Here is a 23,244-nt window from a genome sequence, read left to right as displayed (position 1 = left end):
ACATCTGGCTGGAAGGGGTTCAGACAGATCGCAAACTATAAACCCAAAGCCCCCACCCACTCCATCAAAGACTCTCACCTTGCAAATGTGCTGAACCAGTTCTACTGCCACTTTGAGAGTCAACCAGTCACCGTCCCTCATGACTCCTCCACTCAACATCAGCCCCACTCTACCATTTCCTCTCCCATTTCGTCATAGTTGGCCAGTTCCACTCCCTCCCCTCTCCATTTCAGAGATGGAAGTCAATGGACAGTTTAAGACACAGTAACCCTGCAAAGCACTATGCTGATCAGCTGTCTCTGGTGTTCACAGAGATTTTTAACACCTCACTGGAAGACATGCCATGTGCCAGCCTGCGTCAAAGCATCCATCATCATCCCTGTCCCCAAAAAGCAAAGATCACAGGACTAAATGACTTCAGACCCATCACCTTGCCCTCTGTGGTAATGTTCTTTGAGTGCCTTGTGTTGACCCACCTTAAATCCATCACAGACCAATTTCTGGATCCCCTGCAGTTTGCCTACAGAGCCAACAGGTCTGTGGATGATGCAATAATCATGGCCCTTCACTACACCCTGCAGCACCTGGACTCCCCAGGAACCTATGCCAGGATCTTTTTTGTGGACTTCAGCTCTGCTGTCAACACCATCATCGCGGCCCTGCCGCAGGACAAGCTCTCCCAGCTGAGTGTGCCTGACTCCACCTGCAGGTGGATCACGAACTTCCTGACAGAAAGGAAGCAGCACGTGAAGCTAGGGAAACACGTCTCTGATCCCAGGACCATCAGCACCGGTGCCCAGCGCTTCCTGGGAACCATCATCGCTCAGGATCTCAAGTGGGAGCTGAACATCACCTCCCTCACCAAGAAGACTCAGCATTACATCTTCAGCTGCAGCATTTATGCTGCAGCTGAAGATGTTCAGCCTGCCAAAAACAATAATGGTGCGCTTCTACTCCGCCATCATTGAGTCCATCCCTACTTCCTCCATCACCACCTGGTAGACTGCTGCCACCATCAGGGTCAAGGGCAGGCAGAAGTCTATAATTCACTCTTCAGAGAGGGTGATTGGCTGCAATCTTTCTTCTCTTCAGAAACTGCATGCCTCCAGGACTCATAGGTGAGCAGGAAAGATTGCAACTGACCCTTCCCACCCTGGACACAAACTGTTTCAGACTCTTCCTTCTGGCAGGAGGATGCGGTCCATCAGGACCAAAACCTCTCACCACAAAAACATCTTCTTCCCATGTGCAGCTAGTCTCGTTAACAAGGCCCTGGTCCCCCACTGACACTTTCCCCTTGCAAATAATATGAATATCTCAGCACATGTAAATAATATTAAATTACATTTTTATATTGTTATTTTTAACTGTCTGTTTGTCTGTGTAGCACCTTTCCACCAAAGCAAATTCATCATTCATGTGAAGCACTACTTGGAAATAAAGTCTGATTCAAACAAACCTTTTTAAAAAGATGAGAAAGAGCACTGTCCAAAAGTGATTTTGAAGGCCGCATATGATGCACAATGTCATGTTAAAGCAACAAACGTCACCGGCCCAAACTGTTCAAGGGCAGCTGAGAACAAAGTAGGTGAACAAGGGTCTGCATCAACCTGAGCTGAAGAGGGCCTCAGAGCATAAACGTTTTCAATAAAGAATTAAAAAAATGTACACGGCGCAGGAAATTTAGAAAATTTCTGCAAGTCACTGACTCACTGCAATCTGCTGGGTTACCTTAGATTTAAATACATTTAACTAATTTAAATAATAAACTGATAATGTTTTGCCCCACCTCTCTCTCTTTCTTGCTTCTTTTTTCCCTTGCATTTTGGTCTCTTTGTCCATTGCATTTGAAATAATCCCAAAGCAGTTTCTAATAAAATTTCATTTATAACTATCAAGCAGAGCATTAAAGACTTGAAATCTGTATGATTCAATTGAATTTACTTTGTAAAGTGCCTTGAGACGACATGTGTTGTGAATTGGCGCTATATAAATAAAACTGAATTGAATTGAATTGAACTGAATATGACCAGCATCACAAGGATTCACAACAGAGTTAAAAACATTTAAAAAAAACCTGAGGTCTGTGACTGTTAATTAAAACCCAATTTGATAACAAAAAACAGACGTAGATACAGAACTCTAATATTTCAATGAGCTGTCTTTTAAAATGTCCAGTGAAACTTGTAGTCTGTCCTTTCTGGATTGTCTCTCAGTACTCCTGTACTGACATCTGAGAGGGGGTAGTTTCGTTTATCCACGGCTAAAATAGAGACTTTGATATCAACACAAGTAGAGATAAAAAGACCAGTGAGCTCTTCCACGTTGTACACAATACTTGCTGTACTTTGAAGATTATGGCACAGAGAAAAAGAGGAGAAAAGTTTATCTTCACCATTTAATGCTAAAAACCCAGGTAAAAAGGAATGGGAAGGAGCTGACAGTTAAAAGTACATCTAAAAACAGAGACTACTCCACCTACTTTACCAGTGGTCCGTGTAGAGCTAAAGTAAGTGCATTGGAGGGAGAAGTTTAGAAAATGGACCTGATTCAAAAATATTAAGCGAAGTCTCAGTCAGGAACATAAAATCCACTTCAATGGAGATAAAAAAGTCTTTCAAAATAAAATTGGTTAGTGACCCAGCATTCAGCAAGGCTGCAGGGAGAGTCAGATCCTTGCTATCTGGAGCAGGTGCATGGGCCAGCTGGTGAAGATTCCTGAAGTTGGTGCCACATCTAGAAATCCTTTCCCGTCACCAATATGTGAAAGAGTCTAGATCTAAAAATAGAAATGGAGTCACAGATTGAATCCAACGATGCCTCCCTTCATATATGTAGCTGTTTGCACAAAAGTGGAACAAACTTTAGTTGCAGTCAAATAACTTTGGGACTTAGATTTTTACCAGCAAGCCTCCCCACTTAACGTGTCTCCTTGGGCATCGCTTATGTGGAAGAGCACAGGGTGCGCAGTACAGATAGTCCGGTATATTCAACAGATGTGAAGAGGATTTTGTTGAATGACCTAAAGGAGATGTCTGCAACTTATTATGTAATTACAGACCAGCAGAGCAGAGTCATCAGAGCAGAAAAAAACCCAAACAAACAGCAAAAAGCAAATATAGCATATGTGGCAGACAGCTGGCCATGACAGGCACCATACTGTTGTGAGGGGTTTGAAAAAAAAAAAGACACCTGGTGATGTTTATGAAACTACATGATATAAAAGTTTCACTCAATGAATTGAATTGCTGAGATAAATTAACTTTTCAATTATATTCTACTTTATTTATGTCCACCTGTTTATAGTGTCAATATGGCATCTTAGATGTTACAGAAGCTGTTGCTATGAGGATCAAGAATATAACCTTACATACAAGGCTCATAAGAGTACTTAAAATAGGATCATGTGCACACATACAACAACATTTTTGATGAGGCATTATACCTGCTTTGCCTTTTGGATAAGGTACTCACTGGACTCATATTTTAAGGACAAATCAAAGTGTCCCATTATTCTTATATACAGTTCTTTGATTGTGGGAGAAAAGTGGAGACATTCCACTTATGCAAACTCTACACATAGATGCAGAGTTGGAAAGCAACTCCTATAACTGTGAGGCAAGAATGCAAACCACAGCTGCACAATGGCCAAAAAAAAGCTGTGAGCTAAAATGTTTATTGCAGCTGTTAAACCTAAACAAGGTAGTCATCTGCGTAGTACATGACTGTGGTCCTAGAAAAGTAATGCAAAGTTTTGTTTAAAATGATTATACCATTAGAAAGTATTCCTTTGGCTTAAGCATTATCAACAGTCCAACAAACCGATATTCTGACAATAATACAAAAGTCAACTTTAGTGGTTGTTTCTTCTCCTCTTTGTGTTGCTGTGCGCAGCCTGAGGAGCTGACATTGCTGCTCATCAAACTCCGCCGGCGGCAGGCAGAAATCAGCAGCCTGCAGGAACATACAGTAGCTCAGCTAATGGCCCTGGGAATAGAAGGGCCCAACGCCAAGGTCAGCCCTAAGTGTGAAGGCATGCATATGTGACAGTCTTGGTGTTTCTCTGTGTCATGTGTGCTGGTCATTTCTCCCCTTTGTCATTTTGCATTTCTGTAGTTTTGGTTGTTTTATACCAGACTGCCACAGAACATTTTATACTAACCACGTGTCAGTTCTTACTTGCTTTGGGATAATTTAAAACATGATCATTTAAATTGAATTTGGTGTGTGCTTAAAGGATGTTTGTCAAAAAGAGATAAAAAAAATTATGATATGAACATTCCATTGTGTTCAGTATTTTATCTGAGTCTCAAATTGAAGATCTAACGAATCTTCCCACTTCACAGCAATCATAAAAATGCCATTGGGCAGTTAGTCCAAGTTAATTATATTAAGTTATTTAAGTAAGTAGGCATTCAGCCATTGCTAGTGTTTCAATAGCCATTGTGAAATGCATGGGATTATGGGTCAAACCTTACAAATGGCTCATTCCACTATCAGATCTAAACAGCCCTCTATTCCCACCAGTATGGTTCTGGGATATTGTGTTGCCATAAGAAGGTCATGTATGGCTTAGCGGAGTTAGTTGTTGTTTGACCAAAGATGTTTATGAAATTTGTCAACTTTAGGCATTAATTTAAAGATACAGAAATGCACAGAATTCTCAACCAGCTAAAAGTTATTTTGGGGGCTTATTCATGTGCATTTGTTAACACACCAAATTCAGTTTAATTTTGGAGGGATGTTCTGCAATAAAACGTTTTCGGTAAACAGTTTGATGTGTGATTTTGGGTGGTGGCAGCTGTTTACTGGCTTTTGTGTTTTGTATGTGTGCCAGTGCAGTCTTGATAGAGGTACTACTGTACTTGTATGCCATTTTAGAATTTCTGTGCAGCTGGGATTTGGATTGCATATTTTTTCATCATCAGTGGTTGTGTTTTTTTAACCCGTCTTGTGTTTCAGTCTGAGTTTTAAGTTTGTACAGTAAATACTTTTATTAACTGATGCATGACTGGTTGGTACAGAAAAGCTTAATATTGTGCGTTAAGAATTTATTTGAAGAGTTTTATATGATTGAAAAGTGTTGATACTTATTCCAGCACTTACTAAACTAATAAAAACTCATCTTTGTACATGGTAGATAAAACCTTTCATGGTCTTTGAAATATTACTGTATCACTTGCTTTAACTGATTTGTCATTCCCAAATGCAAAGACCTGTTTATTGCTTACACTACACTTACATTTGAACACTGAGTAACGTAGAAATGTAAAGCTTGCAGGTCATACTTTTGGTTTTACATATACCCAGTCATTTCATTATTAGAACATAACCTCCAAACTAAAAGTGTCTAATTACATTATATTTTCAAATCAAATGGTAAATATGCCTTTATCAGAAGCTATTAATACAGGTTAACAACTCCTCTTGACATAATTTACTACCTGCTGTGTGGCTGATAAGAAATCTTGGTAAACCATAGATGCTCTTGGTTCTCTTTGATCAGAAAACCTGGCCAACCCCACCTAGTATAGGGATCAAGCCCCACACTAGGTGGGGTCAATGAACGTCATATGCGGTTTACCCCCAAATTAAGTCATGCTCCTTCTTGACCAATGTAAATTGCTTGTTACAATCAGCACCGCTTCTAAGAGTTTTCATTTGCAGTTCTACAATGAACTATTATTTTCAAGCAGTATTGCCCATCCTCACCTTCAAGAATCTCCTGACTAGTAATTTCCTGAAGGTAAAGGGGAGCATCCTCCCTAACACATCTAACACACATACCATACCACACATGCACTTTCCCTACGGTTCTATGTCCGCTCTGCCTCTGCTGTCAATGTTCAATAGAAACATCTAAAAGCAATTGGTAGTTTGACCTAATAGTTTAGATGTATTATGATTTAAGGGATCCTTTACACAATCTTGTATTAAACAGGAAGCCTGTAAAAGAGGCCAAACTGGAGTTATATGTTCCCATTGTCTAGGTACTGTTAGTTAACACTGAATGATATCCAAGCAGCGAGGGACTCACAGGTCTAAGCCCACATACAGGGAATTAGAGTAATCTAAGCCAGGGGTTCCCAAACTTTTCCATACTATGGCTCCCCAAACAGCATTAGCATCTGGGCGGGGACCCCCTTTTGCAAAACCCACAGAAATGTCAACTTTTTAAAATGTCTTTTATTAACTATTTAATAATCAATACATTTATTTAATGTAAGAATATGAATAAAATATGTTAACACAGTTATAATCTCACTGAATAACATTCAACAAACTGTTGAGAATAAGAACAGTGTTTTTTTTTTTTAAATCATCATCCCCAACCTTTCTGAGGCCCCCCTAGCGACCCCTGGTGGCCCCCACTTTGAAAACGACTGATCTAAGCCATTAAACTTCAAATAAAAACATGGATCTGTCCTTTGAAATTTTTTGGAGAAAAATAGGCATTTACCTAGCTAGAAAGTCTTAAGTAAAAAATGCTAGGCTTAACAACTGAATTAAATGGCTTTGTGAATTCAAAGGAGCTGTGAAACTGTGTGCCAAGATTCATGATAAAGAGCCATGGCACAATAAGAAAGGCCAAAGAAGGGTATCAGAAAACCCTGATCTCCCAAACACAATGACTTTAATTACTGGTGAGATGGAAAAAAGGAACTATAACTATATATACACTGCTCAAAAAAATAAAGGGAACACTCAAATAACACATCCTAGATCTGAATGAATGAAATATTCTCATTGAATACTTTGTTCTGTACAAAGTTGAATGTGCTGACAACAAAATCCCACAAAAATCATCAATGGAAATCAAATTTATTAACCAATGGAGGCCTGGATTTGGAGTCACACACAAAATTAAAGTGGAAAAAGACTAGAGGCTGATCCAACTTTGATGTAATGTCCTTAAAACAAGTCAAAATGAGGCTCAGTATTGTGTATGACCTCCCTACAACGCCTGGGCATGCTCCAGATGAGACGGTGGATGGTCTCCTGAGGGATCTCTTCCCAGACCTGGACTAAAGCATCCGCCAACTCCTGGACAGTCTGTGGTGTGACGTTGGTGGATGGAGCGAGACATGATGTCCCAGATGTGCTCAATCGGATTCAGGTCTGGGGAACGGGCGGGCCAGTCCATAGCTTCAATGTCTTCATCTTGCAGGAACTGCTGACACACTCTAACCACATGAGGTCTAGCATTGTCCTGCATTAGGAGGAACCCAGGGCCAACCGCACCAGCATATGGTCTCACAAGGGGTCTGAGGATCTCATCTCGGTACCTAATGGCAGTCAGGCTACCTCTGGCCATGTGGCCCTCCAAAGAAATGCCACCCCACACAATTATTGACCCACTGCCAAACCGGTCCTGCTGAAGGATGTTGCAGGCAGCAGATCCCTCTCCACGGTGTCCCCAGACTCGTCACGTCTGTCTCATGTGCTCAGTGTTAACCTGCTTTCACCTGTGAGGAGCACAGGACGTCAGTGGCGAATTTGTTGTCTATTCCATTTGCACAACAACATGTGAAAATGATTGTCAATCGTTGTTGCTTGGGGTTGCTAACTGGACAGTTTGATTTCACAGAAGTTTGATTTAATTTGAGTTATATTGTGTTGTTTAAGTGTTCCCTTTTATTTTTTTGAGTGTATATGTGTGTGTATATATATATATATATATATATATATATATATATATACACACAGGGGTTGGACAATGAAACTGAAACACCTGGTTTTAGACCACAATAATTTATTAGTATGGTGTAGGGCCTCCTTTTGTGGCCAGTACAGCGTCAATTCGTCTTGGGAATGACATATACAAGTCCTGCACAGTGGTCAGAGGGATTTTAAGCCATTCTTCTTGCAGGATAGTGACCAGGTCACTACGTGATACTGGTGGAGGAAAACGTTTCCTGACTCGCTCCTCCAAAACACCCCAAAGTGGTTCAATAATATTTAGATCTGGTGACTGTGCAGGCCATGGGAGATGTTCAACTTCACTTTCATGTTCATCAAACCAATCTTTCACCAGTCTTGCTGTGTGTATTGGTGCATTGTCATCCTGATACACGGCACCGCCTTCAGGATACAATGTTTGAACCATTGGATGCACATGGTCCTCAAGAATGGTTCGGTAGTCCTTGGCAGTGACGCGCCCATCTAGCACAAGTATTGGGCCATGGGAATGCCATGATATGGCAGCCCAAACCAACACTGATCCACCCCCATGCTTCACTCTGGGCATGCAACAGTCTGGGTGGTACGATTCTTTGGGGCTTCTCCACACCGTAACTCTCCCGGATGTGGGGAAAACAGTAAAGGTGGACTCATCAGAGAACAATACATGTTTCACATTGTCCACAGCCCAAGATTTGTGCTCCTTGCACCATTGAAACCAACGTTTGGCATTGGCAAGAGTGACCAAAGGTTTGGCTATAGCAGCCTGGCCGTGTATATTGACCCTGTGGAGCTCCCGACGGACAGTTCTGGTGGAAACAGGAGAGTTGAGGTGCACATTTAATTCTGCCGTAATTTGGGCAGCCGTGGTTTTATGTTTTTTGGATACAATCCGGGTTAGCACCCGAACATCCCTTTCAGACAGCTTCCTCTTGCGTCCACAGTTAATCCTGTTGGATGTGGTTCGTCCTTCTTGGTGGTATGCTGACATTACCCTGGATACCGTGGCTCTTGATACATCACAAAGACTTGCTGTCTTAGTCACAGATGCGCCAGCAAGACGTGCACCAACAATTTGTCCTCTTTTGTACTCTGGTATGTCACCCATAATGTTGTGTGCATTTCAATATTTTGAGCAAAACTGTGCTCTTACCCTGCTAATTGAACCTTCACACTCTGGTCTTACTGGGGCAATGTGCAATCAATGAAGACTGGCTACCAGGCTGGTCCAATTTAGCCATGAAACCTCCCACACTAAAATGACTGGTGTTTCAGTTTCTTTGTCCAATAGATATCTATAGAGATATATATATAGATATATCTATATATGTATATATACATATATATAGATATATGTGTATGTATGTATATATATGTGTGTGTGTATTTATACATGTATATATGCCCTGACTATCTATTTGACCTGTGGTTTACTCTCGTGCCTCTAGTAGCAGAAAAAATTATTATAAGAACAAACAGAAAAAAGGCCTCTCAATTTTGTTCTTTTTCTCACTTGTCTTTCAGGGCTTAACAAAACAAATGCTTGCTTTAGAAATTAGAAAAAAATATTTATGATTTCTAGCATGAAAGACATAATGGAAAAGCACAGTTCGTCAGATTTTGTACATCACTAGATTTATCTTTTCCACCTTTCAGGGGGGAAAAATGTTCCCTGAAAAATAAACTTGGAATGTTCAGCTGTTTTTATAGTCTTTATTTTTTGTTATATAGAGTATGTGATTTAATATTATAATTATTCTTTAGGAAAACACTACATAAGGAATCTCCTCAACCTGTAAATTCAGGGGTTGTTAATTACAAATGCACTGTAGTGTATTTCTTTTCAATCATCTTTTGTTACTATGTTCTTTACCTTCTCTTCTTATTGTTCCTTGCTTACTCATATCTAATAAAAACCTGTTTATTCCATATTAATCAATCCACTTTTTTCCCTACTTTACCCATGTGTCTGTGATTCTACCAAAAATTGTGGCTTCCCTTTTTCTGCTCCTTTTCTTTTCTCTGTGACTGCTACAGACTGATGTTCTCTCCCACCATCTTCAGAGGAATCTTATTTACCTGGACAAGCAGGTGAGAACTATATGTTTCTGACTACAGAATCAGAATCCACATACCATATTCTTTGGGTTGTAAAAATTCCAGGCATTCCTTGTATTTACTGAACATAGGTTCAGTGCAAAAGGAAATCTTGGATTCTATAGCAAAGAATAGCTCTGATAACGTTTTAGCTCTTTAGCTGCAGTATGTTACTGCATTGTGATTGAAGTTAAGTTGGAGCTCAAGGCAGGCAGGTTTGAGTCACTTGTGAAATTTAAAACATGCTCTCATCACACATAATATTATCACTGACAAGTAAAGTGAAAAACCTTAACATATGAAGCAGCAAGTGAACATTTTGCCCTCAAAGTTGATGTTTTAGCAAGATAAATTGGCAGTGTGAGAATTTGAGCGACTTTGATGAGAGCCAAACTGATACTTAGACAACTGGGTCAGAGCATATCCTAAACAACAGCTCATGTGGAATGTTCCCGGTCTGCAGTGGTTATCATCTATCAAAGCTGTCCTAGAAAGGAACGGTGATAAACCAGCAAAAGGGTCATGGGTGCCCAAGTAGTCTGATGCAACTGACAAGATACTCCAGCTTTAATTACAGTTTTTTGTGTATGGCACTGCATTGCTGCAGACCAGTCAGGGTGGCCATGCCAAAGGTACCAACAAATGTGTCCGGAACAACGAGGGATGAGTGAATCCTGTTGATTAAATCTGCTTTCAAGTTACAAGCAAAACAAATGACACTTTATGCCTTAAATTGTTTAGTTATGACTTTAAGCTACTGTAATTTCTAACAGTAAAATTAAATAAGCTCTCTAACTTTCTAACAAATATGCATTTAAACTTGGCCAACTGAATTACCTTTAATGCTTAAACAAATAAAGGCACCTTACTTTATACACAAGAATAAACAAACTAAATTAACTGAACATAAAGTGCTGCAAGACATCAGAACAACTGAGGTAAAACTTACAGATACCAAGAAATAAATTAGTGTGAAAGATAACACCGTCTGCCTTCAATGAGATTAAACCCAGGACCCTATGAAATTAGTAATGTCTTTTTCAAATTCAAGTAGATTATTTCCTAAATTCAGTTTCAGTTTTCCTAATTTTGTGTATCACAAATCAACACATTCTTTAGTCTTAAAAGGTATCTAATTATATCGTCAATGTAATCAATTTAAACAATTCCATAGAAAAATGGAAAATTCGGGGGGGAGGGGGGGTTCTGTAATGCTCAAAAATAAACACATGAAACTTAAGAAACAGTCCTTTTTTAAAATCAAAATTCTTCAGATGTGAATTTTCAACCTTTCATATACAATTATTTAGAATAGTTTTGTCTTCTCTCATATGCACCAACAATCACGATCAGGATGCTTCTTTTAACGACCGATATTTTATTCCTTCTAAGGTTCTAGTTCGTGTTCTTTATTCCAACCCAGTGTTAACTCAGTTTAACAAAGTTGCTATAATGTTCCAACATCATGTAACCTAAAACATGCACAGCTTCATCATTTAGTAAACGCGCATCTTGCTCTGCTCACGATCTTTGCTAAGGGAGGAATTTACAGAAACAATAGGGCAAGCTAGCTGCTTTCCTTTCTTTGATGACCGGCTCTTGACACTTAGCTGCGTTCTGGCACAGACACAGAGAGTTATTCTAGTGTGAGAGCTGTGTGGTCCCAATTACAAATACATGCAACAACAGTCAGAGACTTCTACAGATTGGCTGTGATATAGATCACTACAGGAGATCCATACTTCACCACAGCATCACCATCTACATCAACTGTCAGTTTGGAATAGAGTGACCTTACACCCTTCTAGATGTTCATCTAGCATACACATCTTGTGCATTTGTGACAAACAAGACCACAATGGGAATGGTTTTCCCAGTGCTTTCTATTGAGAAAAATAAAAAAGGAAACTTTAGACTAAAGTTTTTTTTTAACACAGCTTTTTATTTCAAGATTTAAAGCTGCAGTAGGTAAAATGTATTTTTTTACATTAATGTTGAAACTGTCACTATGTCCTAACAGTACAATATGAAACGGATGATCTGTGAAAAAAATCAAGCTCCTCTAGCTCGTCCCCGTAGTCCTACTGCCATTTGCAGAAATACACTGCTCCTGGTCAGAAACAACCAATCAGAGCCAGGAGGAATGTCTTAGCTGTGTCAATCACACTCGTGTATGGGGTATGGAAACCAGGGCTGGTTTTCAAACCTCTCCCCCGCAGACAGCGTGTACCATCATTCAAGCTCAAGATCGTCAGTGTTCTGTATCTGTCCTAATGGCTTTGTGCTAATGATTTGAGGACCAACTTTGTAGTCAAAGTATGGGCTGGCTATGGTCAATGTAAAGCATATTGTTGATGTTTAGTCCCTACCAGAAAATGTGCCATAGCTCTTTATCCGTCGTCATCGGTGGCCCTGCTTATGGCAGGCTCTGCTGTGGGTGAGGAGCTGTGAAAGAGAGGCCTGTAGCACAGCAGAGAACAAGGGGGAGGGAACTGTAAGATGTGCTTGTTCAAATTTTCAGGCTAAGTCCAAGATTTTCTCAGATATCCATACTGCCGCTTTAAAGTGGAACTAAACCTGATGTAAAACCATAACCCTGCACTCAGACAGACTCAGACTCTGAGGGGCATGGCCAAGTGTTGGATACCAAGAAAGGGTTAAGTGGGGGTGTGGTCTGCAGGTTGAGGGAAAGTGGCCTCTAGCTTAATTTGACATGTGAAACATGGAGAATGAGCAGAGCCACGCTGGTAGTTTCACAACATAGGATTTTTCATCCCCCTGGTCACCGGAGGTTAAGGGAGGCTTTATGGAGCCCGGCGGCCCTGAGCCTCATCAGTTTGAGCCGCTAGCTCAAGGCGCTGACTCAGTGAGGCCCGAAGCCAGTGCTGCTGAGTAAGTGGAGGACAGAGTGGGTCTAGAGTGGTAAAGTCATGTTAGCAGCATCATCGCTAACATGTGCTAACGTTCAAAGCACTAACAAACTTTCAGAAAGTTTACATATAGATTTATATTTTCTCAAGTAAAGCATATGATCGAAGGTACAAGGCATGAAACGCTCTGATCAATGCTCGCAGTTCCAACTCCTGACTCGGTTTGGGGCGTGTCTGAGTGAGATGGTTTTATACCTGAACGGGGGGGTTGTGACTTACACATGTACCAAGCTGTACCGTTTGAACCCATATGAAAATTTAACTGCAGTAGCCACTGTTCAACCCAAAGAGGGCAGCGCTAAGACTGTTTTTAAGACAAATATTGCAGAATTAAAAAAGCTCATGTGAAAATGTAAAAAATTGCACAGTAATATAAATATAGCACCCTTAAGGCCCAATTTATACAGTTTATCTGCAAAAAAAGTTGATTTGGGGTTTAGTTCCACTTTAATTTCAGATTTTAGTTGAAACACCTCATTGGTCTGTAGGATTTTCAACACTCACCTAAAGGGGTATCTACCTCTATTAATTAAATACTGCTATGTTCCATAATACTTATTTTGGTAATGTACCAATCCTAAATTAAACCTTTGGGCATTTGTTACCGGTAGTCTGTTGTAGCAACAGACATTGTTCCAAGTTTTTGGTTGCATCTTTATTTGCCTAATAATGGTACACCCTGAACCGTATATGGGTAGGCGAGTGTACACACACATCATTTCCTAACAGCAACTTCAAATCATCAATCAACCAAACATGCAAATATTAAGGCAGCTGAAGCATCTTAAGAGAAAATCCACAAATGTTTGTATGGAAAACTTGTACACTTCTTAAAGAAAGGGCCCTAAGATAATTAGACAGGAGGACCATTTGTTGTAAAGCAACAGTGTAATGCACCATATCACTTTTTATTAGCTCATTACAGATACCATTTTAAATAGGCGGAGAATAGTGTGCTTCACAAACAACGTTATTTCCTGAGTGCTATTAGTTGGTAACCAATTGGTCATTAATCCATAATCTCTAAGGCTGTCTGTTCAGCCTTTGCTGATTTTTTTTTTTTCCTTATGTTTCTTGAGAAAATCCTTTTATAGATAGTTGTCAGAGATGGGACATCTTTTTAGGCTGCCCCTTCTTCCTTTGTCTTTTAACGTTTCTGTTCTGTTACAGTTATTACAGAGATAAGTCACGTTTTTGACAAGAAAAGAGTCCTATGAAATAAAATATAACCAGTAACCAGTATAAGCTATAGGTTTTGCCTTGCACAAACATGTATACATAATGGTGGCATACTTCTAGAACAGAACAGCTCATCTATTATTTAGATATATGAGACTGAGCTATGAGAGCTGGAAGTGATTTATCTATTAAGGCCTAATCTGAGAAACAAACGTTTTTTAAAGGTTTTTCTTTAAGAATGGGAGGAAGTACAAAACTTGCATTGTAACTTGAATGTTTGCTCTTTCATTTACATTTACTTTGTAAACGTTAATATTAATTAATTAATGAAACAAACACTCTGGTACATACTGACCTTGTCCATATTTATTGTGGTGGTTGTTGTTTAGAGCGATGTTGATGTACAATGTGAGTGATGGAAACCAAAGTCAGATTCTTTGTTTATACTCACAAACCTGGCCAATAAAGTTGATTCTGATTCTGGTATACTTGTAGGCAGTGGTAGGAAAATCAGTACTTAACATGTAAATATGTTTCCAGTGAGGCTTTTTGTATAGAATTCTTATTAGCTGTCCGTAAGCAACCCAAGTAATCCACACAAAGAAATCTAAACAAATAAGTTCATCTGCAGTAAATAGATGTTGGTCACCATTTTCAGGTTTTAGTCTTCCTTAGCTTATTATCAGTTAAACAGCATCTGATATCTGTAGTATCACTGTGTTATTACACCACTGTATTCTCTACTTCCCGGCACTGGTGCTAGACGAAGGAGAATGAGCCTCTTATCTTCATGATTCACACTATGATTGAGAACTCAGCGCCAAGGCCGCAACTCTACCAGCAAGTAAGGTTTTTGGAAGGTTTTGGTTTGAATCGGCACAGATGCCATCCAGCTGTCTGCTGACAGAGTTGTTTCATAGAGAAATAGCTTTACAACTACTATCTTGAGTTTCATAGTCAAATATTAAAGCAACAAAGTAAGAATGACGTTGGTTTAAATGAAAAGCTCCCAAATAAATGACCTGGAAATTGAAGTTAGTTTGCAAAAATAACAACCAATCACTTCTAATCTATAAACATTACACTAAACTTGCATTTGCTGTAGAACTTTCATTTGTCTTCAGCAAATCATTTTTATACCTGACTTGAAGTGGAGCAGACTCAAACCAAAACTTTGCTCTGGTTGCCCAGTTGTTGTGCATCCATATTTCCCTCTACACCATTAAGCTCCAGTTTCACCATATGGATGCAGCCAGCCATTCATCACCAGTCACTAGATCCTTCCCAGATACAACAGCTGATGTCTGGATGATGTCTGTGATACACCACGTCATTTCAGATGCTTTCCTTTGTTGGCATTGCTGGAAATGACCCACACTGGAGCATGGGACATGTTGCTCTGTCACCCAGACCCTCTTGCACCTGTTTCATTCACCATAGTTTGTTGTTTAAGACACATTTTGAAATGCTTGCTTTACATGTTTAGATGTCTTTGTCTTAAAAATTATTTTGCAGATGTTCTTTAGCTGTGTTGAAAATGTATGTCTTTCCTGAAAACAAAACTATTCTTACACTTTACGAAAGACCGATTATGTTTGGTACAGAGTTGCAGTTTGTGTGGATCAGGTCAGTTCAGATTAGCAGAGACGATTACAGGAGAATTAATTTGACAAAGATAAAACTTCCACGTATTGCTGTTATACTATAAAGATGTAGTAATACATCTTTTCTTTCATGTTGTGTCATCAAACAATTTCCCAGAGCTTCCTTGAGGCTAACCAAAGGTCATTCTCAGTAGACTTCACTATATGAAAGAAAACAACCTTCATCAATCAGGTTCCAACTTTTATGCAGCAGTTAACAGACCCGCTCTGTCATGAACTTTCTTTAGAGCCTGATCATATTGATGTTATCCTGTGAAATGTAGCTCCATATCATTACTGTCTGTGGAAATGTGCTGCAGGTGTTTACAGTTGTTTTTGCATGTTTGGTTGAAAACTGACTGAACAAACATTCCTGCATCATTTCCTTCCAGTGTCGACTAGTGATCCATCACTGAACGCTTTTACCCGATCCTCCATGACTGCTTCTCGTTTTCTAACTGAAATCCTTGTTTTCTTCTGTTCATCTGATTTTTAGCCTCAGTGTATGAAAATTCACTTTCTTCTTTAGTTTCCTCAAGTTTAGCTAATTTGTTTTTAGTTTTTGGTGCATATTTTTTCTTTTCAAGCCAGTATGCTTCTAATTTTCTGTCCTGGAGCTTTGGCATTTTAGCTCTATGCTCCACTTCTACAGCCATTTAAATTTGTTTTACCTTTCCTCCAACTTTTAACCTTAGTGGACAGGAAAGAAGCAGTCTGATCCATATAAAATAACTTAAAGGAATTTCAGAATTGTTTGCATTGTTTCATCTGGCAGCTTTTTATTTGGCTCTGTAAGCTCTCTCTCGGAGCTGCAGAATCATTTTCAGTAACATTTATATAAAAGCCAATGAATCATCCGCTACATACATATTGGGTCCCAGAATACTTTATTCCTACATGGCAATCCTATTTCCATGTGTTCAGCCACTCGCTTTGTATAGTATAAGCTTAAATAAAATCTAAATCGTTGTGACATTAAAATCCTGATCAGCTGCCAGGTAGATAATTTGTAAATAAGTGTCCAGATCTCATCTTTTAACAACATAGAAGGGGCCTCTAAGGAATATCTGAACAGTCTCCAAAAGTGAGGAGGAACTTTCATTTGGCCTTAGCAGATAGGGTGTTAGTGACCCCTACTGGCCCAGTCTTAATGTTTCTCCTCTTTCAGATCAATCCTGAAGATTATAAAGACAGCTGTTTAAACCAGTCTACAGACGAGGCCGATGTAGAGGTAAGAAAACTATGCTTTCTGTAAACTTCTGAACAGGTCTAATGAACTGCGCACCTGATCTGTGTTTGTGTGCATGTCAGACCAAGCTGAGCCGACTGTGTGAAAAGGACAAAGTACTGAGGATGCAGGAAGAGAAGCTACAGCAGCTGCACAGGGAGAAGGTACTGCCCTGATTGGTGCAAACACACCTTTTCCACATTGTGAGCAGTCTCAGGTGTGCAGTAAGGAGGCTACCTGTGTATTTTGTGGCAGCACACTCTGGAAACTGCGGTGCTGTCGGCAAGTCAGGAGCTGGGTGAGCAGAGCATCTCCAACACGGCGGCAACGCAGAGCCTTGTGCAGCAGAGAGATGTTCTGCAAAGCGGCCTCCTTAGCACCTGCAGGGAGCTGTCCAGAGTCACCGCTGTAAGCACACACACACTCACACCGAAAATGACCCTTTTTATGTTGGTTTAAAACGTTTTCTGGTCCTCTCTCAGCAGCAAGTGCACACACACAAAAACACACTTAATAGTGGCACACACACTTAGCTGTGACATTTGCTTAAGTGGGTTTTGTTAAATACAACGATAGAGGAAGTGTTTAATTAATAATTATATATTAGAATTTGTATCTCAACATCCTGACTTTTTACTGTACAGAATGTACAGAAAAAGAAAGACACCCTGTTTCAGTTCTGTGTCACGGGATAGTATAAAGGATCTTGTCTTTACCAGTTCATCAAATTATGTACAGTCATTCTTAAGTTTAAAAAAATCCACAACAGATACCGTAATAATATGTAACTAGCCCGGATGGAAAATATGTAATTTATTATCTAATTTCATTTATATTTTATAGTTATAATACATTTGTCATGTTTAGATTATATAAACAATATAGAATAGAACAGAAATATCCTTTATTGTTTCACAGTGGGGATATTCAGGTGTTTCAGCGGCATAGCTAAAAGGCAAATAGACGCATACTAAAAAACAATAAAGAAGTTACAAGACTATATATGTTATAAATATCATTATTTTATCAATCAAATATAAAGCCAAAATGGAAAAGCTGTATGAAATGAACAAATAGTAAAAATAAAAAGTGAGTTAAAATTAAACAAGTAAACAGCTTGATTCAATTTCTTGGGCTTCCTTTGACAGACAACTTACCAACTGGAATTGAATGACCAACTGAATCAGACTGTATTGTATTATATTGTTCTCCTTGTATTGGCACCTTGCCGTGGTGGAGAACTTTGTGTGTTCCAATGAACCTGAGACCAAAAGAACGTTCCAAAAAAGCTGACTCAATCACGACCGACTCTTAACGGACGGCATGAACCTGCCACCTAGCAGCAATTTCAAACCTCTCTTGGGCAAAGCCTTCAACAGGAATATCCTAATGATGTAAATCCATCATCCTCAATATTTGTAGAGACATTTTTGGGTATACGTCCAGAAAACACCAGGACTGGTTTGATGACAATGACACTGAGATAGAACTGTTCATCTCCAAAAGGAGGGAAGCCTTTCACATATGGCAAAATGACATTTATTGCAAGATCAAAAGAACGATTCCCTCCAGAGCAAAGGCAACTGTTCAGAGCCGGTTGAGGGAACTCATGAATGCATGGTGGACAAAAAAGGCAATGGAAATCCAGAGACTTACAGACTCCAGAGCTTTTTCAGTGCCTCTAAGGCTATTTATGGCCCAAGCCTTCAAGGCCTAACCCCACTGCGATCAAAGGGCAGGCAGGAGCCACTGAAGACCAATGAATCCATCAATACCTGATGGAAAGAGCACTTCCAGGAGCTCCTGGAAGTGCTATGAGAAGCTGAAGGTGCCCTTAGGAGCCTTAGAACCTACAAGGCAACAAGTCCATATGGGATCCCAATAGAGATTCTACATCACTTCCACAAACTACTGCTCAAGGCCTGCATAGAAGAACAGATCCCTTCAGAGCTCAGGGATCCTCTGAGAGTGACCTTTAACCTCTGATAGTGTCCGACTACGTCCGAACCCAAACGACCCCGGACCCATCCAGAGACGGGGGCCACAAAAAACAAACAAAAAAATTAAATAAAAATAAATAGATAAAACTAACAAATAAATAAATACAAAAAACAAGGGAGGGGTACACCTGGTCCAAACTAGCCACCCAACCGAAACCGTCCCAACCCCTGCCTTTTTCAGGAAAGGAGAGTAGGCAGAATTTGGGATCTACAGAGGAATCTCACTTGCACAAACTGTATTAACTGACAATAGTTTTCTGAAGTGTTCCTGGCCTATGTGGTAATATCCTTTACAGAATTATGTTTGTTTTTAATGCAGTGCCTCCTGAGAGATCAAAGGTCATGAGCATTCAGTTTTGGTTGTCTCGGAATTCCTTGCAATTGTACGTTGAGAAACGTTCTTAAACTGTTCTTATCTTTGCAGTGTATTCAATTTCATATAGGGTTGAATTTGCAAATCATTACATTCGGTTTTTATTTACATTTTACCCAACGTCCCAACTTCATTGGAATTGGGGTTGTACTTTCACTTTCAGTTCTATAATTAAATTTTAATTCCAATAATATTTTTTTGTGTCACACATCTAGGTCCTTGAGAAAACCACAGAAAAATCCAACAGACATTCACCGATTTATCAGGTTAAACTTCCGTTATGGCATTTTGAGCTGGAGCTGTGTAGCATACATGAGCTTGGCAGATGTCAGTCATTATGTAAAACATATCGTTGGGGAAACACTGACCGATGTAACACCGGTGGCACACAATGCTAATTTGGTGTCTTTAGCTAATAGGTACAGGTTACATACCTGTTACAATTAGTCCATCATTTGTTTACATGACACTTCTTATACATGGTCATTTGACATGGTGAATGACATCCACCAAGCTCATGTACGCTCCACTGCTCCAGCTCAATATGTTATAAAGGAAGTTTAACAAGATGTCAAACGTAAAGCAGTGGAATCTGTGTTTGATTATTCTGTAGATTTCTCAAGAACTTAGATGTAAGACATCTGGGTCCTTTCAATTCCAAAACAAAATTTTGCAATTGAAATTGAATTAAAGAACGGAATGTGAAAGTAATCAAACAAAGAAATACATTTGCAAAGCAAATAAATGCAGTTTCAAACCAATAATTCATTTTTGAACCAATGCATTTCATTTCAAATTACGTGAATACAGATTGGGTCTGAGCAATTTAAATTCACTTTCTGATGGCACAAGTTTCGGCCTCAACAAGTTTAAAGTAAAAAGGAAAGTTTGCTGCTTCAGTATGCTGACGATAGGTGATCACTTTCCTTGGTTTTCTCTCTTGCGTTGCTGATATTGACATCGAGGTTAAATATCAACTAAGGTGTACAAGTGTAGCTTATGTGTTCAATGACCGAGACCAAATGGCCCAAACCAAACTTCTGGTCTACAAAGCTGTCGTTCTCTCTACACTTCTCTATGGAGTTGAGGCATGGACAGAACCTATAGTCCCAGCTGAAGAAAGGTCAGTGAGCCTCTGGTGGCCAGAAGAAGCGGTACAAGGAAAACATCAACACAAAACTAAAGAAGTTCCACATACCACTGGATAACTGGTAGGAGCTTGCACTGGATAGAAAACTGTGGAGAGAAGCACACGTAAAGGAGCAGTAATTCACCATCTGGAACTCCACATCAGTACCATCAAGAAAGACTCAAAAATGGAACTGTTATGTAACTGAATATGGTTTGGATTTGTTTGTCCATTGGCAAGTTGGTGCTATATTGACAAACTAAATTTAATGAAATCCCTCATTTTGGCTACTTGTAGACATACCTTTGATTTGAAATTTGTTTTAAAAGTTTACAGTACTTACACTTTGAGACCAAATTCTTCCCAATTTTGGCTTAAACGTACATTGACAATTTTCCTCCTGGACCTGTTACCTATGCAACCTCATCTCTGATATGTATGTATGGATGGATAGAGGGATGGATCATAAAGGTCTTTTACATTTCTCACATTTTTTACAATTCAAATTAAGTAACTATGTTTGTAAATGCATTTCTTACATTTTGGGGGACAGAATAGATGTTTTTATTTATTAACTGCATAAAAGCAGAGGTATCACTGTGAAAATCTTTAATACACACACGCCTATATATTAGGAAACACAGGTCCAGGACTCACATGCACAGCATGTGGACACATTTATATGAACACAGACTGAGTGGGTGTTGTGTCCCCAGGAGCTGGAGCGTTCCTGCAGGGAGTTTGAGCGGCTGGAGGCAGATGTTACTCTGGCCAGGACCAACCTGCTGGAGCAGCTGGAGGCCCTGGGCAGCCCACAGGTAACAGATAAACCCAGACAAACTCAAAAACACACACTGCTTTATAAATGCCTCATACTTTAACAACATCTTTCTCTCTGTGTGTGTGTTTGTCGCTCTCAGACAGAACCTCCAAGTCAGCAACACATCCAGATCCAGAAGGAGCTTTGGAGGATCCAGGATGTGATGGAGGCTCTGTCTAAAAATAAACCTCAGCAGAGAACAGAGAGTGGTGAATATGTGAAACCAATCACTTCTTAAAACAAGAACTTCTCTGTGTTACCTCTACAATGCTTGCATCTGAATCTGTTTCTACCACATAAATCATTTTACTCTGAAAAATTCGTAGATTCAATGAAGTCAATGAATCTAAGATCATTCCCAGTTTTCAGCAAGGCTGGACAGTACAGTTTGCCAAAGATTTAAGGACCCCATTTACTACTGAACAGTTTATTATGTCCGCTGTTTCTAATTCTGCTCAGACAACCATGTTGTATTATGAGGTCCTGGTGGTTTTGGCTTAGTTTTGGAGGTATCTGTCTGATTATTTGCTTCTTCCAGATAATCTTACTCCTTGTTGTATTTAGCAGGTTTTCCTGGTTCAAAGCCTCTCTCCAGTCAGCAGAAAAATGAGGTAAAGCCTACACATTACATCCCTCACATAACTTAAATCTTTATTAGCGTCTGACTTTAATAAAATCTTTTCTAAGGTTTGTTAGACCTAATAGCTCTTAACATTTACAAACCCATTGTAATTTAATTCAGGTGCCTCAGTAAACAGGAATATGATCAGAAAAAAACAATTTATTTCAGTAATTCAATTCAAAAAGTAAAACTCAGATATGATAGATTCATCCAGAGTTATGTAGTTCAACTATTTAATTGTGGTAATTTAGCTGATTATGGCTTACAGAAAATGAAAACTCATAACTCAGTTTCTCAGAAAATTAGAATATCACATTAGACCAATAAAAAACAGATTTTAATACAGAAATGCTATTGTACTGAACAGTATGCCCCTGTACTTTACAGTATCTGCACTTAGTACTTGGTTTCGGCTCCTTTTGCATACCTTACTGCATCCATGCAGCGCAGCATGGAGGGTCATCAACTTGCGGTTCATGCCGATTTGCTGATGTTAATATGGTGATTAAAGCAGGTATTGGTACTTGGAAGGCAAAATGGGCTGGTCCTTCTGGAAAAGGAAATCAGTTATCCCATAAAGCTTATCAGCAGAAGGAAGCATAAAGTGCTCTAAAATGTTCTGGTTGATGGCTGCTATGACTTTGGACTTGATAAGACATAGTGGACCAACTGGGGTTTGGATTCTGTGCATCTCCACTATTCCTCTAGAATCTGTGACCTTGATTTCCAAATAAAAAGCTTTACTCCCATCTAACGTTGGACCACTGAGCACCAGTCCAGTCCTTTTTTCTCCCTAGTCCAGGTATAACACTTCTGACGTTGTCTCTGGTACAGGAGTGGCTTGACACAAAGTATGTAACAGTTGTAGCCCAAGCCTGGGTAAGTCTGTGCGTAATGGCTCTTGAAGTTCTGACTCCAGCTACAGTCCACACCTTTTGCTTTGCAATCTTTTCAGAGGCTGCAGTTATTCCTGTTGCTTGTGCACCTTTTTCTACCACACTTTTTTCTTCCACTAAACTTTCTGTTATGTTTGGGTACAAAACCCTGTAAACACCCAGCTTCTTCAGCAATGATCTATTGTGGCCTCCCCTTCTTGTTAAGGGTGTCCATTATTGTTTGCTGGACAGCTGTCACGTCAATATTCTTCCCCCGATTAATAAAGGCCATAACATGACAATAACATAATATTTATGTATAAAAATCCTTTATTATTGGTGTGTTGTAAAATTGCTTTTTCTGAGAGACAAAATTTTGAGTTTTCATTAGCGAGCCAGAATCATCAATATCAACCAAAATAAATGATTGAAATATATCACTATGTGGAATTAGTGAATTTAATATGAATTTTACTTTCTGAATAGAATTCATGAAATAAGTGACATTTGTGGTGATACTCTATTTTTTTAAAACGCACCATAGCAAAGCTTGTCCTAAAAAAGCCTGTCTTAAAAAATCATAAGGATACCAAGTCTCGACTTGGTAGCCTGGTCCTCTTGGTTTTCCATCTTGGACCTGCAAAGTGGATACTAGCAGGTACCTTTGT

The 23,244-nt window shown here is 39.4% G+C and overlaps 1 protein-coding gene across 10 annotated transcripts in view; it reads left to right on the top strand.

The window, feature by feature from the left end:
* LOC124882911 (pleckstrin homology domain-containing family A member 5-like) overlaps positions 1–23,244 on the top strand; it is a 171,395-nt gene that overhangs the window by 125,619 nt on the left and 22,532 nt on the right. For 5 of the 10 annotated variants that reach the window (XM_047389575.1, XM_047389578.1, XM_047389572.1 and 2 more), the window contains 9 exons: positions 3,895–4,014; positions 9,718–9,771; positions 14,650–14,730; positions 16,698–16,760; positions 16,841–16,921; positions 17,013–17,165; positions 20,976–21,077; positions 21,180–21,288; positions 21,644–21,690. In XM_047389575.1, coding sequence (XP_047245531.1) covers positions 3,895–4,014; positions 9,718–9,771; positions 14,650–14,730; positions 16,698–16,760; positions 16,841–16,921; positions 17,013–17,165; positions 20,976–21,077; positions 21,180–21,288; positions 21,644–21,690 — 810 coding nt within the window. The remainder of the gene's footprint in view (positions 1–3,894; positions 4,015–9,717; positions 9,772–14,649; positions 14,731–16,697; positions 16,761–16,840; positions 16,922–17,012; positions 17,166–20,975; positions 21,078–21,179; positions 21,289–21,643; positions 21,691–23,244) is intronic. The other 5 variants (XM_047389579.1, XM_047389571.1, XM_047389576.1 and 2 more) reach the window with 4 other exon arrangements.

Source organism: Girardinichthys multiradiatus, chromosome 17, assembly GCF_021462225.1.
Source record: "Girardinichthys multiradiatus isolate DD_20200921_A chromosome 17, DD_fGirMul_XY1, whole genome shotgun sequence".
Lineage (NCBI taxonomy): Eukaryota > Metazoa > Chordata > Actinopteri > Cyprinodontiformes > Goodeidae > Girardinichthys > Girardinichthys multiradiatus.
The sequence above is the reverse complement of the archived record's forward strand: the minus strand, read 5'-3'. Positions and strand labels throughout refer to the sequence as shown.